Below are 25,411 nucleotides of genomic sequence, written 5' to 3'. Positions count from 1 at the left end.
AGCTACTGGCAGGGAGTAGTGCCATGGAAGCTATCCCTGGGCTAGATGTCACGTTGAGCCCCGACCTCTACAGCCGACACCGCAAAGAGCAAGCTCCCCGCGAGAAGAGATTACCCCGGAAGATGAAGTTTTCTCAGTCTCAGAGGCTAGCATATCAGAGGGCTTGCCTGTGGAAACAACACGGAGAGGTATTTCCTCTCTGAATGGAAATGTGTTTTAGTAGATCATTCTCATTTAGTTAGTTTTCTCTCTCTAAGACGCCTGGAGAATGATGGTGTAACAACTCCTGTATAAATTGAATAAGTTCTTTGTGTCAGCAGCAGATATACATATCTTCAATATTAATATTATGCTTTAGAAATTACTTTTTCCTACTTCTTGGATCATTTATGAGGACTTGAGTGTAATTAAGAAATGTTTTATTTTTCTTATTCTTGATGATTTTTTTGTTTAAATTGTTATGCCTTAGATTACGCTTTCTGTACAAGATGTTAAAACTTGGAATATAATTTTGAAATTTGATTAAAATATATTAAAAAAACAAACAAACAGAGACAGGCGAACTCCAATTTGAAGAAGCCCCAACTGACTCCTGGTGTCATTGGTTCTTCTTAGGAGCAGCCACTGCTCGGGAGTTAGGCCTGAGGCCTCCTGGAATTGGAATTGTTGTATCGAGGGCATTAGCCCTGAGAGTATCTCTGAGAGGAATATCCTGCTGAGCCCTGAGGAAACCTGTGGAACTAAAATTACTATGATCCCTGCTCACTGGCCGATGAGACCTATTCACAGGGAGAGACTTAGGATGGCATTCAGCCACACTGGTTATAGGTCGTCCAGGCCTTTACCAAAGAAAAGCTGGCCCTTGAAGTTTACTCAGAGTAGCTTTAGGGGAGGTGTCCTCTGCCAAATTACGGATCCAAAGAGTCCGATGGGTAGATCCTGCATAAGCTAAGACTTTGCCAAGAACTTGAATGAGATCATAAAGGGCATCTGCTACATAATCTACCCCATCCATGATCAGTGGTGGACAAGAAAGAAGTTCCGCAAATACACTCCTCATAATCTAGAATGACAAGCATGCGCTGTAAAGGAAGCAGCCACTACTGTCTTCAGCCCCAAAGCCGTCTCAAAAACTTTCCATTCCACAATCCTGAGAATCCCTAAGCATCACACCCCACTTACTAGGGAGGACTGTACACCTGATCACCTGCGCCACAGCGGAATCCACTTTAGGCTGTTCTAAAACCTGCTGAAATTCAGGCGCCAATGGATAAAGCTTCAACTTAGCTTTAGAAGACTGCAAAGAGCTTTCTGGAGAGTCCCAGTGTGCTTGAAGCAAACCAAGAAGCTATGGATGAGCAGGAAAAAAGGAAGACAGCACCTTAGAATGGTCCAGGACCGAGGACTGAGAAGTGGAAGGAGGAGGATCCAGCTTAAGCTCTTTGAGAACATTATCAATGAGAAAGGAAACAGAACTATGCTGAACGAGCCTGCCAACAGTAGGGTCATCCCCCAAATCCAGACTTGCAGGGTGACCGAGGCGACTTGTCATAGCAATGGTATCAGCTAGATCTCCTGCTTGTCACCCCGCTCTCTCTGCCCCAACTCTTGCTGGCCGTCCCGTTCACTGCCTCGACTCTCCTGCTTGCTCCCCTTCCCTGCAGCCCAAGCCCGTGGTTTTAACCTGCTTTAAACCTGCAAGTAAAAAAGTAAAAAAAAAGCACGGACAGCAAACGCATGTGCAGACCATCTACAGGCAAAGTAGATGCGTTGGGATCGTCTCCAGCAATCCGTGTCATCGGTGAAGGGTGTGCCTCTGATCACTTCCATTAGCATGAGAGCGCACTGTGGATCAGTCGGTCTGCCTCGGATCGCCCACAGTAGCCCTAAGTATCCAGCCAGACTGGATTGTTTATCCCGTTGGTTAGAGGGGGATCCCCATGGGAGTCCTGTGGGTTAGAGGAGGGTCCCCATGGGAGTTCCGTGGGTTAGGGTGGGATTCCTGCAGGACCCCTGCGGGACCCGCGGGATTCCCACGATCTCCGTTCCCGTGCAGACCTCTAATCCGGAGATGGCAGTTCTTATGTTCTTATTAAATATATTGGTAAATTATTCCAGAGCTGGGGTGCTATAACCGAGAAAATAGTAGATCTCCTGGTCCCTATAACTTTTAAAGAAGGGACAGTCAGTAAATGTTCTGTTACATGAATATTCTAGAACTGGATTTGAATGGAACAAAGAAGCCAGACAGACTAATTCCATCTACCATTCCTGTGTCACACCTTCCTTATCAATTAAGCTTACCATTGTTTCAAACAGTTTTCCAATTGTGGACAGAAAGATACACTTCTCCTTCCGTATTAGCTATGAAAGGGAATTAACAGACCCACGAATACAGAAAAACTGCAAACAACTTTTTCATATGTTATTCGCTGTTTTCTATTAAAAACCATCGTGAATATGGTGAAACCGCGAATAACATGGTGGGAGACCTGGCCTGTTCCTGAAGGAGAGGCAAAACACGGTGAAGAAAGTGCTGGGAATCGGCGATTTTCTCTGTAAACACTTAGAATCAGTGATTTCCCTATGCAAAGTGATATAATTGGGTGGGAGGAGCCAGCAAGCTAAAAACCGCGAATGCTGAAACCCTGAATACAGAAGGAGAAGTGTACTGGAAAATGAGTATTTAATAATAGATGCTATTTTTAGAACAAGATTCCAACCTATAAAAGCCTCCTCTCTTGTCCACTCCCCTCTCTCTGGCTTCGTCCTCTCTTGCTGATTTCTCTCTGCTTCTTTATCGTTTTTTGTCTATTCACACCTATATACCCATTATCCAGGCCTAAGACACACACACAGAAATAGCTCTCTGATTTGTCCTTGTTTATATTGTAAATTCTTTGGTGTAGGGTCTTGGCATTTTTGTACACTGCCTAGAAGGCTTGATTAGGCGGTATAAGAAATTTTAATTAAACTTGAAACTTGATATCTTCTAAACCTTGCATTTATGTAATATTAAACTTATTTTTACACAATATATTTTACGCAGTCAATCTTAGCTGTCAGTGCCATTAATTTTACTTTCCGCTGAACCTCCTCTGAAGGTACTGAACCCAGAGCCACATCTTTACAACAGCTTCTCAGCTCTGCAAAAAACTGAGAACCAACAGTTCCTCATGTCGACATCGGGCAGGAAGGCACTTGCGTAAGCCCAATATGGGCGGTCTCATGACTCTTCAGTGTTTTAAAGTGACAGTACACTGTTGCACTGTCCATACCAGACTCCGTGGATGACGTCACCCATGTGAGAATATGCAAAGATGTCAAAATCGGATTCTGAAAAGCGTGCAACACAATAACATACACTTCTCATACCAGGCACATTTATAAATAAGCAAGGCATGAAGCTGATGTTTTGTTACGATAAAAATCTATTCATACAAAGATATTTGTTGACATAATTTAATAGCAAAGTGACTTACTGGTCTTCATTACAAAAACCTAGTAGTCCCCTACTTTTTCCTTCATACTAATTAAACAATTAACATTTCAAAATCCTGCATATGCCAATATCAACACCACAAGGGAAAAGTCTCATTTAATACAATGTTGTGATTCATGAAAAATAAGGAAAGAAAACTGACCGAGCCATCAAACACATTGTCATAGATATTTTCTGTTGCGCACTTGGGACAGGAGAACTTAAAGCGTTCACAGTCTCTATACTTCTCCTCATCCGTCAGCTGCATTTGCCCTCCAAGCAGGGCATCATTTTCCTCATCCTGATGATACTGGTGGTGAGAGCGGAACTGAGAAGGGTCCAGACCTGCCAATAAACAAAGACAGTGTCATTAATATCACTGCAAAAAAACAAACTCATCTCTCAAAACATGTGCAAAGGACAGTGATTTAGCTTAAGGACTTACGGAGAGGGTGGTGGATGCCTGGAATGCGCTCCCGAGAGAGGTGGTGGAGAGTAAAACTGTGACTGAGTTCAAAGAAGCGTGGGATGAACACAGAAGATTTAGAATCAGAAAATAATATTAAAGATTGAACTAGGCCAGTTACTGGGCAGACTTGTACGGTCTGTGTCTGTGTATGGCCGTTTGGAGGAGGATGGGCAGGGGAGGGCTTCAATGGCTGGGAGGGTGTAGATGGGCTGGAGTAAGTCTTAACAGAGATTTCGGCAGTTGGAACCCAAGCACAGTACCGGGTAAAGCTTTGGATTCTCGCCCAGAAATAGCTAAGAAGAAAAAAAAAAAAAAAAATTAAATTGAATCAGGTTGGGCAGACTGGATGGACCATTCGGGTCTTTATCTGCCGTCATCTACTATGTTACTATGTTAATATGTGTAATAAGAATAAATGTAGGGCAAGATTTTATTTTTTTTTCTTGGGGGGGGGGTCCCACTTTGTTCTTTGCCTGGGTGAATCAAAAATTAAAGGCAATTGTTAAATTATGCAATAACCGGAACAGATCTAGCGAAATGCAACATATGTACTGGTACATTGCCTGTTGAATAGTCACAAGGTCAGAAACATGGACGCTCCATTGCAAGATTGCGCCAACGAAGAACAACGTGCACTAGTGTGCTTTCTTTGGGCAGAGCGAGTGACTTGTGGAAATTCACAATCGGATAGTGAAACTTTGGGAGGGATTCTCCAGTTGCAGCCTTCATATTTTTAAGTTTGTTATTCTCTATCATTCCTTTTGATAATGGGGTTCTTTTTCTTTTTGTAAACTACTATGATGTTATAGTGAAGAGCGGTCTATAAATACAAATAAAGATAAACATAGCACCATGAATCAAGAAAAGGTTTATGAGTGTGTAAAAAGTTTTAAAGAGAGAAGAACAGGTGTAACCAATGAAGGTCGCTCGGGTCGCCCATCAACATCGTGCACACAGAGAAGACCAAATTATAGAAGAGAAATTACATCCCTTGATAAATTTAAAAGTAGCTTGAAGGCCTTTCTTTTTAAAGACGCATTCAGTGTATAATCCTTCTAAGGACAGTAATGGAAATCTGTTCCTTGCCAATTTTTAATCATTTTAGCTTATTTTACATTATTCTAGAGTCTATTCATATTTTGTTCCCCTTCCTTTTGTTTTGATCCCTCTTCCCCTCTCTTTCTCTTTATACAAATTGTATTTCTGTCCTTCTCCATCTTGTATCGGTAAGTTAATGTTTGTCAGTGCATTTGATCGTTTGTAATTTGTTTTTAACATATGTTCTTATTATACTTCGTTTTTATATTATGTAAAACCGCTTTGAATTTTAATAAGGCGGTATATCAAATTTTTAAATAAACCTGAAACTGGATACTAGCTATGGATCTGCATTTGCCATAATGCATGATGACTTGGAATACAGGAAAGTTCACAAAGATGGGTTTCCAAATAGCTTACTGATCTGCACAAGCAACAGCATGTGGAGGTTGCGACTCAGTTCCTCAGACTGTACGAAAAAGATCCAAGTATTCTGGAGAGAACTGTTACCAGTGACGAGACATGGGGACAAATGCAATGTAATGCACAATGAGAATAACCTGAATCACAGTTACCGGATGCTAGGGTCCACCTTGGGGGTTAGCGCCCAACAAAAAGATCTGGGTGTCATCGCAGACAATATGATGAAATCTTCCGCCCAATGTGCGGCGGTAGTCAAAAAAGCAAACAGGATGCTAGGAATTATTAAAAAGGGGATGGTTAATAAGACTAAGAATGTTATAATGCCCCTGTGTCGCTCCATGGTGCGACCTCATCTGGAGTATTGCATTCAATTCTGGTCTCCTTATCTCAAGAAAGATATAGCGGCACTAGAAAAGGTTCAAAGAAGAGCGACCAAGGTGATAAAGGGGATGGAACTCCTCTCGTATGAGGAAAGACTAAAACGGTTAGGGCTCTTCAGCTTGGAAAAGAGACGGCTGAGGGGAGATATGATTGAAGTCTACAAAATCCTGAGTGGAGTAGAACGGGTACAAGTGGATGGATTTTTCACTCCATCAAAAATTGCAAAGACTCTCAAAGTTACAGGGAAATACTTTTAAAACCAATAGAAGGAAATTGTTTTCACTCAGAGAATAGTTAAGCTCCGGAACGTGTTGTCAGAGGATGTGGTAAGAGCGGATAGCGTAGCTGTTTTTAAGAAAGGTTTGGACATGTTCCTGGAGGAAAAGTCCATAGTCTGTAATTGAGAAAGACAAGGGGGAAGCCACTGGTTGCCCTGTATTGGTACAATGGAATATTGCTACACCTTGGGTTTTAGCTAGGTACTAGTGACCTGGATTGGCCACCGTGACAACGGGCTACTGGGCTTGATGGACCATTGGTCTGACCCAGTAAGGCTATTCTTATGTTCTTATGTTCACTCTGACTTGGACAGCAAAATACAAAGCATAGAATGGAGACAACGGTCTTCTCTAGTGAAGAATAAATTCAAATGTCAGCCCTCCAAGAAAATCATGTTAATCTTCTTTTGGGATATGAAGGGGCCTATTCTGGAGCATTTCTAAGCACACAGGCAAACAGTAAACAGTGAAAATTAGTGTGCATTGCTGCAAAATGAATTTAAACCTGCAATTCGCAGCAAAAGAAGAGGAATGTTGTCCAAAATAGTCTTGCTGCACAATGACAATGCACGTCTTCGAACATCTTCCACATCTCCTTATAGCCCGGATCTGGCTTCTAGTGATTATCACATCATCAATCCACTGAAGGAGATGCTGCAAGGTCTGATAATGAAGTAAAGGAAGAGATGCACACCTGGCAAATGCATCGTCTTATATGGGGATTATGTGGAAAAGTGATCTGTTCAATTGCTCACAGTTACTTCTATTAAAGCCATTAAATGTATTTTGTTTTTACTTTTTGATTTATCCTTGTATCACGTGCAAAAAAACCCCCTCATCTCTCAAAAAATGTGCAAGGACAGTGGTTTAGTTTAAGGACTTCTCTGGAATAAGAATAAACATAGGGCAAGATTTTTTTCCCACTTTTGTTCATTGTCGAGGTTTTTAATTTAAATTAACAGTGTTGAGCAGTTGGTATACTTTACCCAAAATCCCGGGAGAAGTAAAGAAAAGGTTGTGAAAATGACCACCTTAAGAAATAGGTGGTGCTCAAATGCCAAGTTTCTTTTAAACTATTGATCTGGCTAATTGAGACAACAGACAATTGGAGTTTAAATTAAATTGCTGATTTATTTGAGTTTGGTTGTTTATTTTAAGGAAGCTTTCAGTCTTTGGTTATATCCTCCATAAAGTGGGCGGAAATGCATTACTGATTTGCTCAGGGTCAGTATAGTGCGAATGAAGTTGTGCGTGCAAATCTGTACACATTCCCAGTTTGCGCTCACAACTTGTTTAACAGGCCAAACAGTACCGATAATTTGCAATTAGAAAGTAGTAAGTGGCTCTAAGGACCAGATTCTATAAACAGCACCCTAGTTCAGTGCCATAAATCAAGGCCACCTAGCAACACCTAACCTAAATTACATAAATTAGCTTAAATGGCATGGTACTTGATTACGCCACTGGAATTTTTTGAACAATTAATAAAAATTAAAAGTTAGGCATGGAATGCCACATGGCACCTAATGAGGCCTAAAAGGAAGTGCCTTCCAATGCCAACGATGTCTTATCTGAAAAGTAGGCATGGTTAGGGGTAAAGAATAGCTGTGGTTGAGGCATCTGAGATAGGTACCAGTAAAACCTGGCCTAATGGAGAATGCTTAGGTGCCGCTAGGCATGACTTTATAAACAGTGCCTAGCAGTTGATTGACAACTGCATCGAGTGGTACTTACATTGTAGGTGCAATTAGACACCATTTATAGAATCAGGCCCTAAATTAATAATTGATCCTATAGCAGATGTTCTAGTGGGTATATATTTTCATGTGGGTGATGTCTTCATCAGAACTCAGTACAGTGCACTGTCACTTTATAGGTACAAGTGGATCGATTTTTATTCCGTCAAAAGACTAAGGGACACTCGATGAACTTACTGGGAAATATTTTTTAAACCAATAAGAAGAAATATTTTTTCACTCGGAGAATAGTTAAGCTTTGGAATGCATTGCCAGAGGTTGTGGTAAGAGTGGTTAAGAAAGGTTTGGACAATTTTCTGGAGAAAAACTCCATTGTCTGTCACTTTTTCCAAGGACAAGCAAGCATAATATTCTCACTTGTGGGGCTCCAAAGCTGCCAGGATCATGTCTCTGGAAGAGGTTTAATAACGAACATACATGAGCCTGGCAAAACCTAACAGGGTTGGAGGGAAAGCTGGCACTCAGGTAGCGAAAAGATTCTACAGAACTTCTTGTTCAAACCAACTCTCTCTTCAAGAGTTTTTGTGCCAAACAATGAGAGGTATAAACTGAAGAAAAAAGTGGAAACGTGATCAAGTAAATCCTAAGATTAACAAATGATATGGAGCACTAAATGTTGCATATAATGTGCATTTAAAACAGGGGAGAAAAGACCTCAAAAAACCCCTGGAATACAATCAAATAGATCATAACCAATCAGGGTTGGTTTTCATCACAGGTCAAAAACCCCTGTATAGATCATTTAAATATATTTTATAATTTTTATGTGAAAAATTTTTTTTTATATAATTCTTATGTGATGATCAATATGAAATAATGATTGATTCTCAAAATCTCTCAATTAATAACATGTGAGCATCAGAAAAACCAGCTTAGTGATGATGTTAATACTGTCCAAAAATGTTAAATACAACTTTATAATATCAGGCACTTATCTTAGTAACCCGACGGAGGCCCCATCCGTTTCGCTCCAACGGGCTTCTTCGGGGGTATTAATAAGGCTTGTTATAGCGCTGGACAAAATCTAATTGTGCTCAAAAGTTCTACGATTTAGCTACAAGATCCTTTTCTGAAGTAGTTATCCTAACTTGAGCAACAAAGCAATCAAGGCTTTGCTACCGTTTGGATCTTCTTATCTATGCGAACTTGGGTTTTCAGCTCTGACAGAATTTAAATTGAAAAAGGGAGCAACTGCAGATGGCCGATGATGAAATGCGTGTTTGCTTGTCGACTATTGAGCCGCATTTTGAGTTAATTTGCACTCAAAATAAGCTCATCGATCAGTCTGATTGGCAATTCTATTCTATTGACTTTAGTTTCATTGTTGTTACAATTACACATACATAGCTTAAAGAACTTTGAAAAAATTACTCTCAAATTTAATTTTTTTGTTGGTTTGCAATTTCATAATTTCAATTATAATGTGCTGCAAAAAACATCTGCTTTGTTTAGTGTGCCGGAGTTAAAAGTGTTGAATAGGAAGGATCCGAAACAAGAACCTGAAATTCACTCATATGGTGTGCAGATAATGAGGCTACAAAGGAAACAACTTTCCGAGTGAGAAGTTTCAAAAGACAAGATGCAAGCAGTTCAAAAGACATTATGAGAACAGAAAGAACCACACTGAGATCTCAAGCAACAGGTGGAGGCTTGAGATGTGGTTTTTATGTGAAACAGGCCTTTCATGAATCGAACTATCAAGGAATGAACAGAAAAAGGCTTCATGTCAAGGAGTGGAATGTGCGGATAGCGCTAAGAATCTAAACTGAAGGGTTCCTTTATAGAATTACCCTTTACATGGAGAATGAAACAAGCAGCATCCATTTCAGCAAGCTTAAGTGTGAAAATGCGCCCAAAGCTGCAATTCTCCTGGATGAAAATTCAGTTCTGTGCGGAGGTCAGTGTCAAAATAATTTTTCCAAACTGTTTAGACATAAGAGAGAGAGCAAGAAAAGCAGTCTGACTCGTTGAATGAATTAAATAGACTGCAGGAAAAGGAGGGGATGCTTCCACATGCTTTCTAGGCTTTTATGACATGTTCAAACTGGCATCAACAGAGATGTCATTACCCCTGTGTGGCTGAGAAGTCCTGCATGTCCAAGAAGAAACAGATTTTTATTTCAGTTTGAGTGAGAATTTTCATGAAGGAGCCAATGGAGAAATTAGAAAGGAAAAGAAAAGAAAGTCCAGGCCAGCTCCATTTCAACCCATTGGCTTACAGATGAACAGCAGCTCGATGGGATTAAAAACAAAGCAGAGTTGTACAAAATTACAATGTGTTTTCTTTTCTCACACCAAGAAATCAAAGGTACACACACATTAGCAGGATACTGAGAATAGCTAATCAAATTCAGCGTGTAACTGGAAAATCAGCACTTGTTGACTGAGCAGACATCACGCTAAGAGTGGTGAACCAATTCTCTAGATTATACATCTACAGAACACATTTGTTAAGCAGCGGACATTTGTATTATACAAGTTATACCACCTATTAAAGCACACTCCAGCTAATAAAATGCTCTTTTACCCATTTATGAAGAAAATCTATTACAGGCTCACAACCCACTGTGAAAGGGAATTAGCAAGTTTTAGAAACTAATACTACTAATACAGAAAAGGTGTTAATTGGTCTTTAAACTCTCAAATGCATATTATCTGAAAGCAAAATAAACGCAAAATTAATAACAGCAAAAAATTCTATCATCAAGGGAAAGAAAATGTATAATAAAGGCAAACCAAGGGAGGGACTTTCCTTTAGACGACTCTATACACAATTCACAGTAAAATGTTGAAAAGATTGTTTTTGACTTCAGTGACTTTTTTGATCTCTAAACACAACCATCTGGAGGTTTCTCTTCCACCATGGCTCCCTCTAAATCAGGGGTGTCCAACCTGCAGCCCGCATGCGGCCCCATGAAGTATTTTGTGCGACTCTGGTCGAGGGCGATTTAGTGTTTTCCTCTGCTGCCCCCAGGTGTTTACCATCTTGCCGGCTCCCTCCTCTGTCTTGCTGCAGTTTTGCGCGGCCTCAGAAAATTTTTTCGGCCAATGCGGCCCAAGGAAGCCAAAAGGTTGGATACCCCTGCTCTAAATAAATGCTTTTCAAACCAGTCCTCAAGGACCACTTGATCAGTTGGATTTTCAGGCTATTCATAATGAATATGAATGAGATCTCCTTCTTAGAATGAAAATCTTTCTCATGCATATTCATTGTGAATATCGTGAAAAATCAGCTGCCCAGGAAGTCCCTGAGGACTGAGTTGAAAACAACTGCTCTAGATCCCAACAAATCTGCATTCAAGTCTGCCTAGCATTGCCACTATTGAATAAGAACATAAGAATATCCTTACTAGATCAGACCAATGGTCCATATCCATGGTGGCCAATCCAAGTCACAAGTATCTGGCCAAAACCCAAACAGTAGCAGAATTCCATGCCACCAATCCAGGTCAAGCAGTGGCTTCTCCCATGTGTGTCTCAACAGCTGATGATGGACTTTCCTCCAGAAACGTGTTCAAAACTTTTTTAAAAACAGCTACATTAACTGCTCTTACCACCACCTCTGGCAATGCATTCCAGAGCTTAACTATTTTCTACATAGAAACATAGAAAATGACGGCAGAAAAGGGCCACAGCCCACCAAGTCTGCGTGAAAAAATATTTCCTCCTATTGGTTTTAAAAGTATTACTCTGTAACTTCATCGAGTACTTCTTAGTTTTTGTAAATCTTGATGAGGAAAAAAAATAAAATAATCGATCCACTTGTACCCATTCTCTACCACTCAGGATTTTGTACACTTCGATCCTATCTCCCCTCAGCCATCTCTTTTCCAAGCTGAAGAGCCCTAACCTCTTTAGTCTTTCTTCATACGAGAGGAGCTCCATCCTCTATCATCTTGATCACTCTTCTTTGAACCTTTTTTAGTGCCGCTATATCTTTTTTGAGATACGGAGACATATTCAAGGTGAGGTTGTACCATTGAGCGATACAGAGGCATTATAACATTCTTCGTCTTATTTACCATCCCTTTTCTAATAATTCCTAGCATCTTGTTTGCTTTCTTGGTCACCGCCACACACTGGGCAGAAGGTTTAAGCGTACTGTCCACGATGACACTCAGATCTTTTTCTTGAGCACTGACCCCCCAAGGTGGACCTTAGCATCCGGTAACTATGATTTGGATTATTCTTTCCAATGTGCATCACTTTGCATTTGTCCACATAAATGACATCTGCCATTTGGACGCCCAGTCTTCCAATTTCCTAAGGTCTTCCTGCAGTTTTTCACAGTCCGCATGCCTTTTAACAATTTTGAACAGTTTAGTGTCATCTGCAAATTTAATCACCTCATTCGTACTTCCAATTTCCAGATCATTTATAAATAAGTTAAATAGCACCGGTCCCAACACAGATCCCTGCGGCACACCACTATTTACCCTCCTACATTGAGAAAAATGGACATTTAACCTTACCCTTTTGTTTTCTGTCTGATAACCAATTCTTAATCCACAATTCAACATAACCTCCTATCCCATGACTATTTAATTTTCTCAGGAGCTTCTCATGAGGAACGTTATCAAAAGCTTTCTGGAAATCTAGATACACTACATCAACCAGCTCACCTTTATGCACAGGTTTATTCACACCTTCAAAGAAGTCAAGCAACTTGGTGACGCAAGACTTCCCTCGGCTGAACCCATGCTGACTGTCTCATTAAATCATGGCTTGTCTATATGTTCCACAATTTTGTTTTTTATAATTGTTTCTACTATTTTGCCCAGCACTGAGGTCAGGCTTACCAGTCTGTAATTTCCTGGATCTCCCCTGGTACCCTTTTTAAAAATCGGCGTAACATTGGCCACCCTCCAATCTTCAGGTACTACAGTTGATTTTAGCAACAGGTTACAGATCACTAACAACAGATCAGCCCAAGATTACTCAGAGGAGATGAAGACCAAAGTTCTCACCCCCTCCCCCAGTGTGCTACGGCATGCGGTACACAATCGCTAATCCAGCGCAATCAATGTCCACATTTAACTGATTAGGGTCTGGGGAGTCCATCCCAAACGATTCTGTGTCAAATTGAGGGATTTTTCAGGCAGAAATAAAAGTTAGAAAAAAAAATTGATTTCGAAATCCAAGATGGCTGCCATCATGAATTCGAGCCAAAAATAGCAAAAATAAACAAAAATAAAAAATAGCAATTTGAGGTCTGGGGAGGTGGGGGACCTGAACCCTACTCTCAGAAACTGTAAAAAAACAACTTTAAAATTGTTTTACAAGCCACCCCCGAAGTTTCTATAGGAGATAATGGGATACAACACATTAGGGAAGCAGACGGGAATTACGCAGAATCGGATTCCGATAAAGCACAGTTACTTACCGTAACAGGTGTTATCCAGGGACAGCAGGCAGATATTCTTTACGCATGGGTGACGTCACCGACGGAGCCCTCGGTACGGACCTTCTTAACTAGAAGTTTCTAGTTGGCCGCACCGCGCGTGCGCGAGTGCCTTCCCGCCCGACGGAGGAGTGCGTGGTCCCCAGTTAGTATAAGCCAGCTAAGAAGCCAACCCGGGGAGGTGGGTGGGACGTAAGAATATCTGCCTGCTGTCCCTGGATAACACCTGTTACGGTAAGTAACTGTGCTTTATCCCAGGACAAGCAGGCAGTATATTCTTTACGCATGGGTGACCTCCAAGCTAACAAAGAGGGAGGAGGGATGGTTGGCCATCAGGAAAATAAATTCTGAAGTACAGATTGGCCGAAGTGCCCATCCCGTCTGGAGAAAGCATCCAGACAGTAGTGAGTAGTGAACGTGTGAACTCAGGACCAGGTGGCCGCCTTGCAGATTTCCTCAATGGGTGTGGAACGGAGGAAAGCAACAGAAGCGGCCATAGCTCTCACCCTGTGGGCCGTGACAGCACCGTCTAGTGACAGACCGGCCCGAGCATAACAGAACGCGATGCAAGCTGCAAGCCAGTTGGATAGCGTCCGTTTAGAGACCGGTCGACCCAAGCGATTCGGGTCGAAGGTCAGGAAGAGCTGAGGGGACAAGCGGTGAGCCCTTGTACGATCAAGATAGTAAGCCAGGGCACGCTTGCAATCAAGACTGTGCAATGCCTGTTCCCCGGGATGTGAATGAGGTTTCGGGAAGAAAACTGGCAACACAATGGACTGGTTGAGGTGAAAAGCTGAGACCACCTTGGGGAGGAACTTTGGATGGGTGCGCAGAACCACCTTGTCATGGTGAAAAATAGTGAATGGTGGATCGGCAACCAGTGCATGAAGCTCACTAACCCTCCTGGCAGAGGTGATGGCAATGAGGAAAAGTACCTTCCAAGTCAGAAATTTGAGCGAAGTTGTGGCAAGTGGCTCAAAAGGAGGTTTCATGAGGGCAGACAAAACCACATTCAGGTCCCAGACGACGGGAGGAGGCTTCAGAGGTGGTTTGATGTTGAAGAGGCCCCTCATGAATCGGGAAACCAGAGGGTGAGCCGTGAGGGGTTTTCCCAGGATAGGCTCATGAAATGCTGTGATGGCACTGAGGTGGACTCTGATGGAGGTAGACTTGAGGCCTGCGTTGGACAAGGAGAGTAAGTAGTCCAGAACAGGTTCCACCGCTAAAGAGGTGGGATTGAGATGATGACGGAGGCACCAAGAGGAGAACCTGGTCCACTTCTGATGGTAACATTGGAGGGTGGCAGGTTTCCTGGAGGCGTCCAAAATGAGACGGACAGGCTGGGATAGATTTCCTGGAGAGGTCAGCCCGAGAGAAACCAAGCTGTCAGGTGGAGCGAAGACAGATTGGGATGCAGTAGAGACTGATGCTGCTGCGTAAGTAGAGTAGGAAACACAGGTAGAGGAATGGGCTCCCTGGAGCTGAGCTGGAGCAGGAGGGAGAACCAGTGTTGACGAGGCCACCGGGGAGCTATGAGGATCATGGTGGCTCTGTCCCTGCGGAGTTTGGATAAGGTCCGCAACATCAGAGGTAGAGGAGGAAAGGCATAGAGGAACCGATCCGTCCAATCGAGAAGGAATGCATCCGGTGCCAGACGGTGAGGAGAGAAGAGTCTGGAGCAAAACTGGGGCAGCTGATGGTTGTGAGGGGCTGCAAACAGGTCCACTTGGGGCGTGCCCCAGCGAGCAAAAATGGAGAGGAGCATGGGAGGATCCAAAGTCCACTCGTGAGGTTGCAGGATGCGACTGAGATTGTCTGCCAGGGAGTTCTGCTCGCCCTGGATATAGACAGCCTTGAGGAAGAGACTGCGGGTCGTGGCCCAGGTCCAAATGCGAAGAGCCTCCTGACAAAGGAGGCGAGATCCCGTGCCCCCCCTGTTTGTTTATGTAGTACATGGCGACTTGGTTGTCCGTGCACAGGAGCAGAACCTGAGGGAAAAGAAGGTGCTGGAAGGCCTTGAGAGCGTAGAACATGGCTCGAAGTTCTAGGAAATTGATGTGATGTTGACGCTCCTGTGGGGTCCAAAGACCTTGGGTGCGTAGGTCTCCCAGGTGAGCTCCCCATGCATAAGGGGAGGCATCCGTGGTGATGGTCATGGAATGCGGGGGCAGATGAAAAAGAAGGCCCCTGGAAAGATTTGAGGAGTTCAACCACCATTGTAGAGATTGCTGAAGAGACGATGTCACAGAGATGGGATGAGAAAGAAGATTCGAGGTCTGTGACCATTGGTTGGCCAGAGTCCATTGAGGTGTCCTGAGGTGGAGTCGTGCCAGGGGAAGCACATGGACCGTCGAGGCCATGTGGCCCAGGAGGACCATCATCTGTCTGGCAGAAATGGAGTGATGAAGGAGCACCTGACGACACAGGCGGAGCAGGTTCCGCTGACGGTCGGAGGGGAGAAACGCCCTCATTAGTGTGGTGTCGAGAACTGCTCCAATGAACTGAAGGCGCTGTGTGGGAAGCAGATGCGACTTGGGGTAGTTGATCTCGAACCCCAGAAGGTGGAGGAGAGAGATGGTATGATGAGTGGCTTGTAGCACAAGTGGAGAGGTAGGTGCTTTCACCAACCAATCGTCCAAGTAGGGAAACACCTGGAGGTTGTGAGACCTGAGGAAGGCCGCCGCCACAATGAGGCATTTGGTGAACACCCTGGGTGATGAAGCGAGGCCAAAAGGTAGCACTTTGTACTGATAATGGCGATGGTGCACCTGGAATCGTAGGTAGCGACGTGAAGCTGGATTGATTGGTATGTGAGTGTAGGCCTCTTTGAGGTCCAGGGAACATAGCCAGTCGTTCTGAGAGAGATGAGGGTAAAGCGTGGCAAGGGAGAGCATTCTGAACTTCTCCTTGACAAGACATTTGTTGAGGTCCCTGAGATCGAGAATGGGACGTAGGTCTCCTGTCTTTTTCGGAACCAGAAAGTAACGGGAGTAGAATCCCCGGCCTCTTTGTTCCAGAGGTACTTCTTCGATGGCATTGAGGAGAAGGAGGGATTGGACCTCCCTCAGGAGGAGGGGGGTTTGAGTTGGAAGAGAAGCAGACTCTACGGGAGGATTGTCTGGTGGAAGAGTCTGGAAGTTGAGAGAGTAGCCGTGGCGGATGATGTTGAGGACCCACTGGTCTGATGTGATGACCTCCCAACGGCTGAGAAAAATGTGGAGCCTGCCTCCGATTGGTTGAGGAAGAGGCAATGAGGGTAGAAGACTGGCTAAGCCCTGGAGAGAGGAGTCAAAAGGGCTGAGAAGGTTTGGCAGGAGGAAGAGGCTTGGCAGGTTGATTAGACTGTGCACGAGCCTGGTTGTGTTGGTGTTGGCGAGCCCGCCTAGGTTGCTGTGAAGGTGGGTTAAGCGGCCTAGCGGAGAACCTGCGCTGGTATGAAGACTGTGGTTTGTAAGGCCGAGCTGGAGGGGCCTTCTTCTTTGGTTTAATGAGAGTATCCCATCTGGTCTCATGGGCGGAGAGTTTTTGTGTGGTGGTATCCAGAGACTCTCCGAACAATTCGTCTCCCATACATGGAGCGTTGGCTAGTCGGTCCTGATGGTTGACATCCAGATCAGAGACCCTGAGCCAGGCCAGGCGGCGCATGGCCACAGCGATGGCAGATGCACGGGAGGTGAGCTCAAAGGAGTCATAGATAGAGCGCACCATAAATTTTCTTAGTTGAAGCAGGCTGGAGATGTGCTGCTGGAATAGTGGGACCTTGTGCTCCGGCATGTACTTTTGCATGGCGGAGAGTTGCATTACCAGATGTTTCAGGTAGAATGAAAAATGGAAAGAGTAATTGTTTGCCCTGTTGGCAAGCATGGCATTCTGGTAGAGCCGCTTGCCAAACTTGTCCATAGTTTTGCCCTCCCTGCCAGGAGGGGTAGAGGCATATACACTGGAGCCTTGAGTCTTTTTTAAAGTGGACTCAACCAGGAGAGATTCATGGGGCAGCTGGGGTTTATCAAATCCCGGGATTGGAATAACCCTGTAAAGGCTATCCAGTTTACGGGGTGCCCCAGGGACAGTTAGTGGATTTTCCCAATTTTTATAAAAAGTTTCCCGTAGGATGTCATGCACGGGTAACTTCAGGAACTCCTTAGGAGGTTGATCGAAATCTAATGCCTCCAGGAAAGCTTGTGACTTCTTGGAGTCAGATTCCAGAGGCAAAGATAAGGCCCCCGATAACTCTCTGAGGAATTTTGAAAAAGAAGATTGCTCAGGTTTAGATGTGGTATCGGGGGCCGAGGGCTCTTCGTCCGACGACGATGCATCCTCCTCGGTACCGAGGGGAGATTCTTCCCAGAGGTCCGGGTCTCTGACATCGGTGTGTGCGTGCCGAGAGACTGGAGTGGAAGGCTCGGTATGATGAGTTTTAGACCGAGACTTGCCTGAACGTACCGAGACGGTACCGGGGGATGAAGACCTGTGTCTGTCTCGGTCCCGGGAAGAACGGTGCCGGTCAGGTTCGCGGGAAGACCGGTGTTCCGCTCGGTCCCGAGGAGGATCGGTTGTCGTCAGGGCGACGGCCTCGGCATGGGCATGGATATGCGGTGCCGAGAGAATGGGCATGGAGGAGTCCATAGGTACCGATGGCGTGGATACCGGTTGGACGGTGTGGGGCTCGGGCCGGTCTGGTACCGAAAGCAGCGGTGCCAGGATAGAGGGCAAGAGCTGCTTAAGTTGCTGTTGGAGTTGTTCCTGCAACTTATCCTGGAGGATGGCCGCAATGCGGTCATCCAGGGGTGGCACCGGAACCACTTTTTTCTGCTTTGGTTCCATGGGTGCCGCTCTACGCTCCGGCGATGAGGAGGCCGATGACGAGGCACTCACCGATATCGGAGCGGAGCGCTTTTTAGTTCGGCGTGGAGCCGAAAGAGCCGGTGTCGCCACCGAGGTGGGAGGGCGCTCAAGGGTGGAAGGCTTCTTAGCCGGCTTACCTGGCGCCGGTGGCGCCGATGTAATTTCAGGCGGTGTCGAGGTGGTCGGTGCCGACTTCGACGGTGCCGCAGTTGAAGAAGTCGAGTCCATAGTCGGGCCGGTGCCGAACAGCAGACTTTGCTGGATTTGGCGATTCTTCAAAGTGCGTTTTTTAAGAGTGGCACAGCGGGTGCAGGAGTCCGCCCAATGCTCCGGTCCCAAGCACTGTAAACACCAATTGTGTGGGTCAGTGAGGGAGATCGGGCGTGCACACCGCTGGCACTTCTTAAAACCGGGCTGCGGGGGCATGAATGGAAACACGGCCTCCGCAAAATCAAACCCCGAGGCCTGGATCGTGACAACAGGCCCCGCCGGGGCAAGAACAAAAAACGAAACAAAAAGAAAATATTTTTTTCTTTTTTTTTTTTTGGAAATGAAAGAAAAAAGTACCCGAAGGTAAATAAAACGAAAAAAGAACGCGAGCGGGAAGGCAAAAAGAGGATTTCAATCGGAGTTGAAAAACGCACGTCTTCTTCGCTCCGCGGAAACGAAGAAACTGGGGACCACGCACTCCTCCGTCGGGCGGGAAGGCACTCGCGCACGCGCGGTGCGGCCAACTAGAAACTTCTAGTTAAGAAGGTCCGTACCGAGGGCTCCGTCGGTGACGTCACCCATGCGTAAAGAATATACTGCCTGCTTGTCCTGGGATAAAACCGAACTACTAAATGAATACTTCTGTTCAGTCTTTACCTATGAGGCACCGGGGTCCGGTCCATAGTTGCAAGCAAGGGAAAGGTCGGGAGACTCGTTTTGGAATTTTGAGTTCACACCTACCAGCGTCTACTGCGAACTATCAAGACTCAAAGTGAACAAAGCCATGGGACCGGACAATCTAAACCCCAGGGTGCTCAGAGAGTTGTGTGATGTCCTGGCAGAGCTGCTATCCTTGCTCTTCAATCTTTCCCTGAGTACTGGAAGAGTCCCCTTGGACTGGAAAACAACTAATGTCATCCCACTCCACAAAAAGGGCTGCAGGACAGAGGCTGCAAATTACAGACCGGGAGATAACACAGGAGCAGTAAAGGATACCGTAAATGAAACTGTAAGGACAGCCAAGAGTAGAAGGTCCAAAAAGGTAACACGAAGGGAACTTAGATGTATGTATATAAATGCTAGAAGTCTAGGAAACAAAATGGGAGAACTAGAGACGATAGCAAGACATGAGAACATGGATATCATTGGCATAACAGAAACATGGTGGAATGAAGAAAACAAATGGGACACAGTACTACAGGGATACAAACTATATAGAAGGGATCGAGAAGGGCAGAAAGGTGGAGGTATTGCCCTATATGTTAAGGAAGGAATAGATTCTGTTGGAATGATTACAACAGACAGGAAAGAGAAGCTGGAGTCCCTCTGGATCAAAATTCCTGGTCACAATGGCGCAGATACAAAAATTGGCCTTTACTATCGTCCCCCAGGACAGGCGGAGGTCACTGACTCAGAAATGATGGAGGAAATCAAACAAGTATGCAAGACAGGCAATGTAGTTATATTGGGAGACTTCAATTTCCCAGGAATAGACTGGAAACTAGGAGCCTCCAACTGCGGCAAGGAGGCCAAGTTCCTGGAGGTGCTAGGGGATTGCTTCCTGGAGCAAATGGTAAAAGAGCCGACAAGAGGCGACGCCACCTTGGACTTGGTCCTAAATGGTCTCACCGGACCGATAACAGAAGTAGAAGTCATGGTTCCACTGGGAACGAGTGATCACAATGTAATCAACTTTAAACTTGACATCGGGAAAGGGAAACATGCCAAAACCTTAACCACCACCTTAAACTTTAAAAAGGGTAAATACGATTGCATGAGAGCCATGGTAACAAAACGACTCGAGAAGATGGTGGACAAACTTGAAACAGTAGATCAGGCATGGTGCCTATTGAAAAATACTATTGCAGAAGCACAAGATCTCTACATTCCGAGGATTTCCAAAGATCGGAGAACTAAAGGCAAAGGAGAACCGGCATGGCTTACCATACAGGTGAAGGAAGCCATAAAAGAAAAGAAGGACTCTTTCAAAAAATGGAAATGCACGAAGAAAACCGAAGCCTGGAACAAACATAAAAATGAACAGAAGAAATGTCACAAGGCGGTGAGGGATGCAAAACAGGAATATGAGGAAAAAATAGCCCGGGAGGCCAAAAACTTCAAGCCCTTCTTTAGATACGTGAAAGAGAAAAAACCTGCAAAAGACGACAAGGGAAGAAAAGGGTACATCAAGGAAGATAAACAAATCGCAGACAAACTAAATTCCTTCTTTGCGTCCGTCTTTACGAAGGAGGACACCTCAACAATACCTGAAGCGGAGAAACTGTTTACAGGAGAAATAGAGGACAGCCTCACCACAGTTGAAGTGAACTTAGATCAGATATACTACCAGATCGACAAACTTAAAAGTGACAAATCCCCTGGACCGGATGAAATTCACCCGAGAGTCTTGAAGGAATTGAAGGTTGAAATCGGAGAGTTATTGCAAAAACTTGCAAACCTGTCAATCAGATCTGGTCAGATACCAGACGACTGGAGGAAAGTGAACGTCACGCCAATTTTCAAAAAAGGATCGAGAGGAGAACCGGGAAACTATAGACCTGTGAGTCTTACGTCTGTCCCCGGGAAGATGATTGAATCACTGATCAAGGATAGCATAGTTCAGCACTTGGACACACACGACTTGATGAAACCCAGTCAACATGGATTCAGGAAAGGGAAATCGTGCTTGACGAATTTACTCCAATTCTTTGAGACCGTGAACAAGCAAATTGATAGTGGAAAGCCGGTGGACATAATATACTTGGACTTCCAGAAAGCATTTGACAAAGTTCCACACGAAAGACTTCTCAGGAAACTACAAAGCCATGGCATAGAGGGAGATATACAAAGATGGATAGGCAAATGGCTGGATAACAGGAAGCAGAGAGTGGGCATTAATGGGAAGTTCTCCGACTGGGAGAAAGTGACTAGTGGTGTACCTCAGGGCTCGGTACTTGGGCCGATCCTTTTTAATATTTATATCAATGACCTGGAAAACGGAACATCCAGTGAGATCATCAAGTTTGCAGACGACACAAAACTCTGCCGGGCAATCAGATCGCAGGAGGACAGTGAGGAACTCCAGAGCGATTTGTGTCGGTTAGAAAAATGGGCGGAGAAATGGCAGATGAAGTTCAACGTGGAGAAATGCAAGGTAATGCATTTAGGCAGTAAAAATAAGGAATACGAGTACAGAATGTCAGGTGCAACTCTGGGAAAAAGTGAACAAGAAAGGGATCTGGGTGTACTGATAGATAGGACCCTGAAGCCGTCGGCACAATGCGCAGCAGCGGCAAATAAGGCAAATAGAATGTTGGGCATGATAAAGAAAGGAATCTCGAGTAGATTGGAGAAAGTTATAATGCCGCTTTATAGGGCAATGGTCAGACCCCACTTAGAATACTGCGTCCAACATTGGTCTCCCTACCTAAAGAAGGATATAAAACTGCTGGAGAGGGTGCAGAGACGAGCAACTAAACTAGTGAAGGGTATGGAGAAACTGGAATATGAGGATCGACTTAAAACACTGGGATTGTTCTCCCTTGAGAAAAGGAGACTGCATGGGGATATGATCGAGACCTTCAAAATACTGAAAGGAATCGACAAAATAGAGCAGAGAAGATTATTCACATTGTCCAATTTGACACGGACAAGAGGACATGAAATGAAGCTAAGGGGGGACAAGTTCAGGACTAATATCAGGAAGTTCTGCTTCACACAGAGAGTGGTTGACATCTGGAATACTCTCCCAGGGGAGATTATTGCGGAATCGACAGTCCTAGGCTTCAAAAGCAAACTAGATGCATATCTCCTTGAGAGAGGCATATAAAGATATGGTTGGCTATAAAATAAGCCAGATGTATACCTGGCAGGGCCTCCGCGTGTGCGGATCGCCGGACTTGATGGACCGAAGGTCTGATCCGGAGATGGCGCTTCTTATGTTCTTATGAGTCTCACATCCATAGTGAGTCAACTCATGGAGACACTAATCAAGCATAAATTAGATACGATCCTGGACGAGGAGAATTTACTGGATCCCCGCAAGCATGGATTTACCAGGGGAAAGTCCTGCCAATCCAATCTAATTAGCTTCTTTGACTGGGTGACAAGAAAGCTGGATGCGGGGGAGTCCCTAGACGTCGTGTACTTGGACTTCAGTAAGGCTTTTGATAGCGTCCCACACCGCCGGTTATTAAGCAAGATGAAATCGATGGGACTAGGAGAAACATTAACTGCATGGGTCAAGGATTGGCTAAACGGTAGACTTCAGTGAGTGGTGGTAAATGGTACCCTGTCCAAAACGTCGGAGACGACAAGTGGAGTACCGCAGGGCTCCTGTTCAACATATTCGTAGGAGACCTGACTCAGGGGCTTCAAGGTAAAATCACACTATTCGCCGATGATGCCAAACTATGCAACATAGTAAGTAAAAACACTTTGCCTGACAGTATGAAGCAGGATCTACTTCTATTGGAACATTGGTCCTTGACTTGGCAGCTATGCTTCAATGCGAAAAAATGTAAGGTAATGCACCTTGGCAGCAGAAATCCATGCAGAACTTACACACTAAATGGTGAGACCTTAGCTAGGACTAAGGCAGATCGTGACTTAGGGGTGATCATTAGCGAAGACATGAAAGCTGCCAATCAAGTGGAGAAGGCTTCATCAAAGGCAAGACAAATGATGGGTTGCATCCATAGGAGTTTCGTCAGCCGGAAGCCCGAAGTCATAATGCCGTTGTACAGGTCCATGGTGAGACCTCATCTGGAGCATTGTGTACAATTCTGGAGACCACATTACCAAAAAGATGTGCTGAGAGTTGAGTTGGTTCAATGAATGGCCACCAGAATGGTCTTGGGCTCAAAGATCTCCCATATGAGGAAAGGCTGAACAGATTGCAGCTATACTCACTCGAGGAACGTAGAGAGAGGGGAGACATGATTGAAACATTTAAGTATATCACGGGCCGCATCGAGGTGGAAGATGATATCTTCTTTCTTAAAGGTCCCTTGGCCACAAGAGGGCACTTGCTGAAAATCAGGGCTGGGAAATTCTTCACCAAAGTTCTTCACCGAAAGGGTGGTTGATCATTTGAATGAACTTCCACCTCAGGTGATTGAGGCCAGCAGCGTGCCAGACTTCAAAAGGAAATGGGATACACATGTGGGATCTCTAGGGGGGTAAAATCAAGGGGGGTGGGTCATTAGAGTGGGCAGACTTGATGGGCTATGGCCCTTTTCTGCCGTCATCTTCTATGTTTCTATGTTTACTCACAGTATGCAGTGCCAGACTGTCAGCAGCTTAAAGAAGCATTTGAATGGAGGAGAAAGATTTTCTGCATCAGAAACAGTTCCAAATGGATCCAGATTTGAAATATTCTGACTGCCAGCTGGCCAGATACCGACTACGACCTCCGCCCCATGGATCTTTGTCCATGCAGTCGGGGGTGGGAAAAGAAGCCTGAGCCTTGAAACCCAGGTGGGTTTCACTCCAGACGCATACAGCCTGAATTTGAAACCCATGAAAGCAGACTCCCAGGGGAAGGGGCCCCGAGTCTAGAAATGGTGGCATACAGCAGGCTGGCTACACAGATCCACCAGAGTTTCTCTGTGAAGCAGCAGTCCGGCACCGTGGGATTGCATCTTTTCCTCCAAAGGGGACTACCGGGAAGGGGTCTCAAGGCACTTAAGCCACCGAGAAACGAACTTTAAGCAAAAAAATAAGAAATAGATGCAGAGCCACTGCAAAAGACTTCTGCATGGATTGCTTGCAGAAATTGTAACTGGATATGTTTGTTAGCTCTCAGGCTAAGGGGGTGGAGCATGTGCTCAGAAAAGTTTGTGGATTTCTGCACCTTCCCAATTGCGGGTTGGAATTGAATACGTGGAGGGGCATAATCAAAAGAAACGTCTAAGTCCATTTTGGGCCTAAGTTGCAAGTTGCCCAAAGTCGGACATGGGAAAAGGTCCATTTTCGAAAAATACGTCCAACATATTTTTTTTTTTCAAAAAATCATCTAACTGTACGTCCAGCCATCTGATCGTCCAGGCCGCTAAGTCTTCAATCTTTTTACCCCATTTTCATCCAAAAATTCGTCCCAGGTCAAAAATGCTTAGAAAAAGTCCTTTTGGACGTGGGCGGGCTCAGCAAAGTGATGGATGGGACATCTAAACATTGCACCAGAGTAGTGGGGTACCTTACAGGGCACTGCTGTGAACTTCACAAAAAGGGTGCGACATACACATCTCACCACAAATTTATAGGTCATGGTGAGCCCCCCAAAACAACTCCCAAAACAGATTCTTCAAACTTTCGAATAATAAAAGAACAAGAGAGCATTCAGAAAAATTGAAAGGGGACAGATTCAAAACAAATGCTAGGAAGTTCTTCTGTGGACACCTGGAATGCACTTCCAGAGAGCATAATAGGGCAGAGTACGGTACTGGGGTTCAAGAAAGGATTGGACAATTTCCTGCTGGAAAAGGGGCTAGAGGGTTATAGATAGAGGATTACTGCACAGGTCCTGGACCTGTTGGGCCGCCGCTTGAGCCGACTGCTGGCCACGATGGACCTCAGGTCTGACCCAGCAGAGGCATTGCTTATGTCCTTATGACTAGACTCACCTGTCTACCACCCCAATAGCCCTTATGGCTGCAGGTATCACATATATGGTAGTACAAAAGGGTTTGGGGTTTTTTTGGGGGGTGCACATGTTTCACAATGAATGGCTTATGGGCCTGGGTCCTCCTCTCCATGGTTCACTTACCCACCCCCAAGACACCTCTGTGCAGCTCTACTAAACTTTCCTATGCCAGGCTGCCAGGTGCTGATGTTCTGGAGACAGATATGTAAAGTTGTTATTATGATTTTTATGGGAGGGGGAGTCAGTGATCACTGGGGAAGTGTGGGGGGGTCTGTACTTTATGTCTGCAGTGCTTATCTGGTCACTCTGGATACCTTCTGTGGACTTAGACCTGGTTTTAGATAGCCTAAGTCACAATGTCCAAGTTCCGCCTAGGCAGTGCTGTAAAACTTTCAGTTATACATGCAGTATGATTACCGTATTTTCGCGGATATAACGCGCACCATTGTAAAACGCGCACAGGGGTATAGCGCGCAGAAATCACG

General features: G+C 44.8%; 1 protein-coding gene across 4 annotated transcripts in view; it reads right to left on the bottom strand.

Moving 5' to 3' along the window:
• POLA1 (DNA polymerase alpha 1, catalytic subunit) overlaps positions 1–25,411 on the bottom strand; it is an 874,681-nt gene that overhangs the window by 343,974 nt on the left and 505,296 nt on the right. For all 4 annotated transcript variants that reach the window (XM_033948024.1, XM_033948022.1, XM_033948023.1 and 1 more), the window contains exon 33: positions 3,645–3,826. In XM_033948024.1, coding sequence (XP_033803915.1) covers positions 3,645–3,826 — 182 coding nt within the window. The remainder of the gene's footprint in view (positions 1–3,644; positions 3,827–25,411) is intronic.

The sequence above is a fragment of the Geotrypetes seraphini genome, chromosome 6 (assembly GCF_902459505.1).
Source record: "Geotrypetes seraphini chromosome 6, aGeoSer1.1, whole genome shotgun sequence".
Taxonomy (NCBI): Eukaryota; Metazoa; Chordata; class Amphibia; order Gymnophiona; family Dermophiidae; genus Geotrypetes; species Geotrypetes seraphini.
The sequence above is the reverse complement of the archived record's forward strand: the minus strand, read 5'-3'. Positions and strand labels throughout refer to the sequence as shown.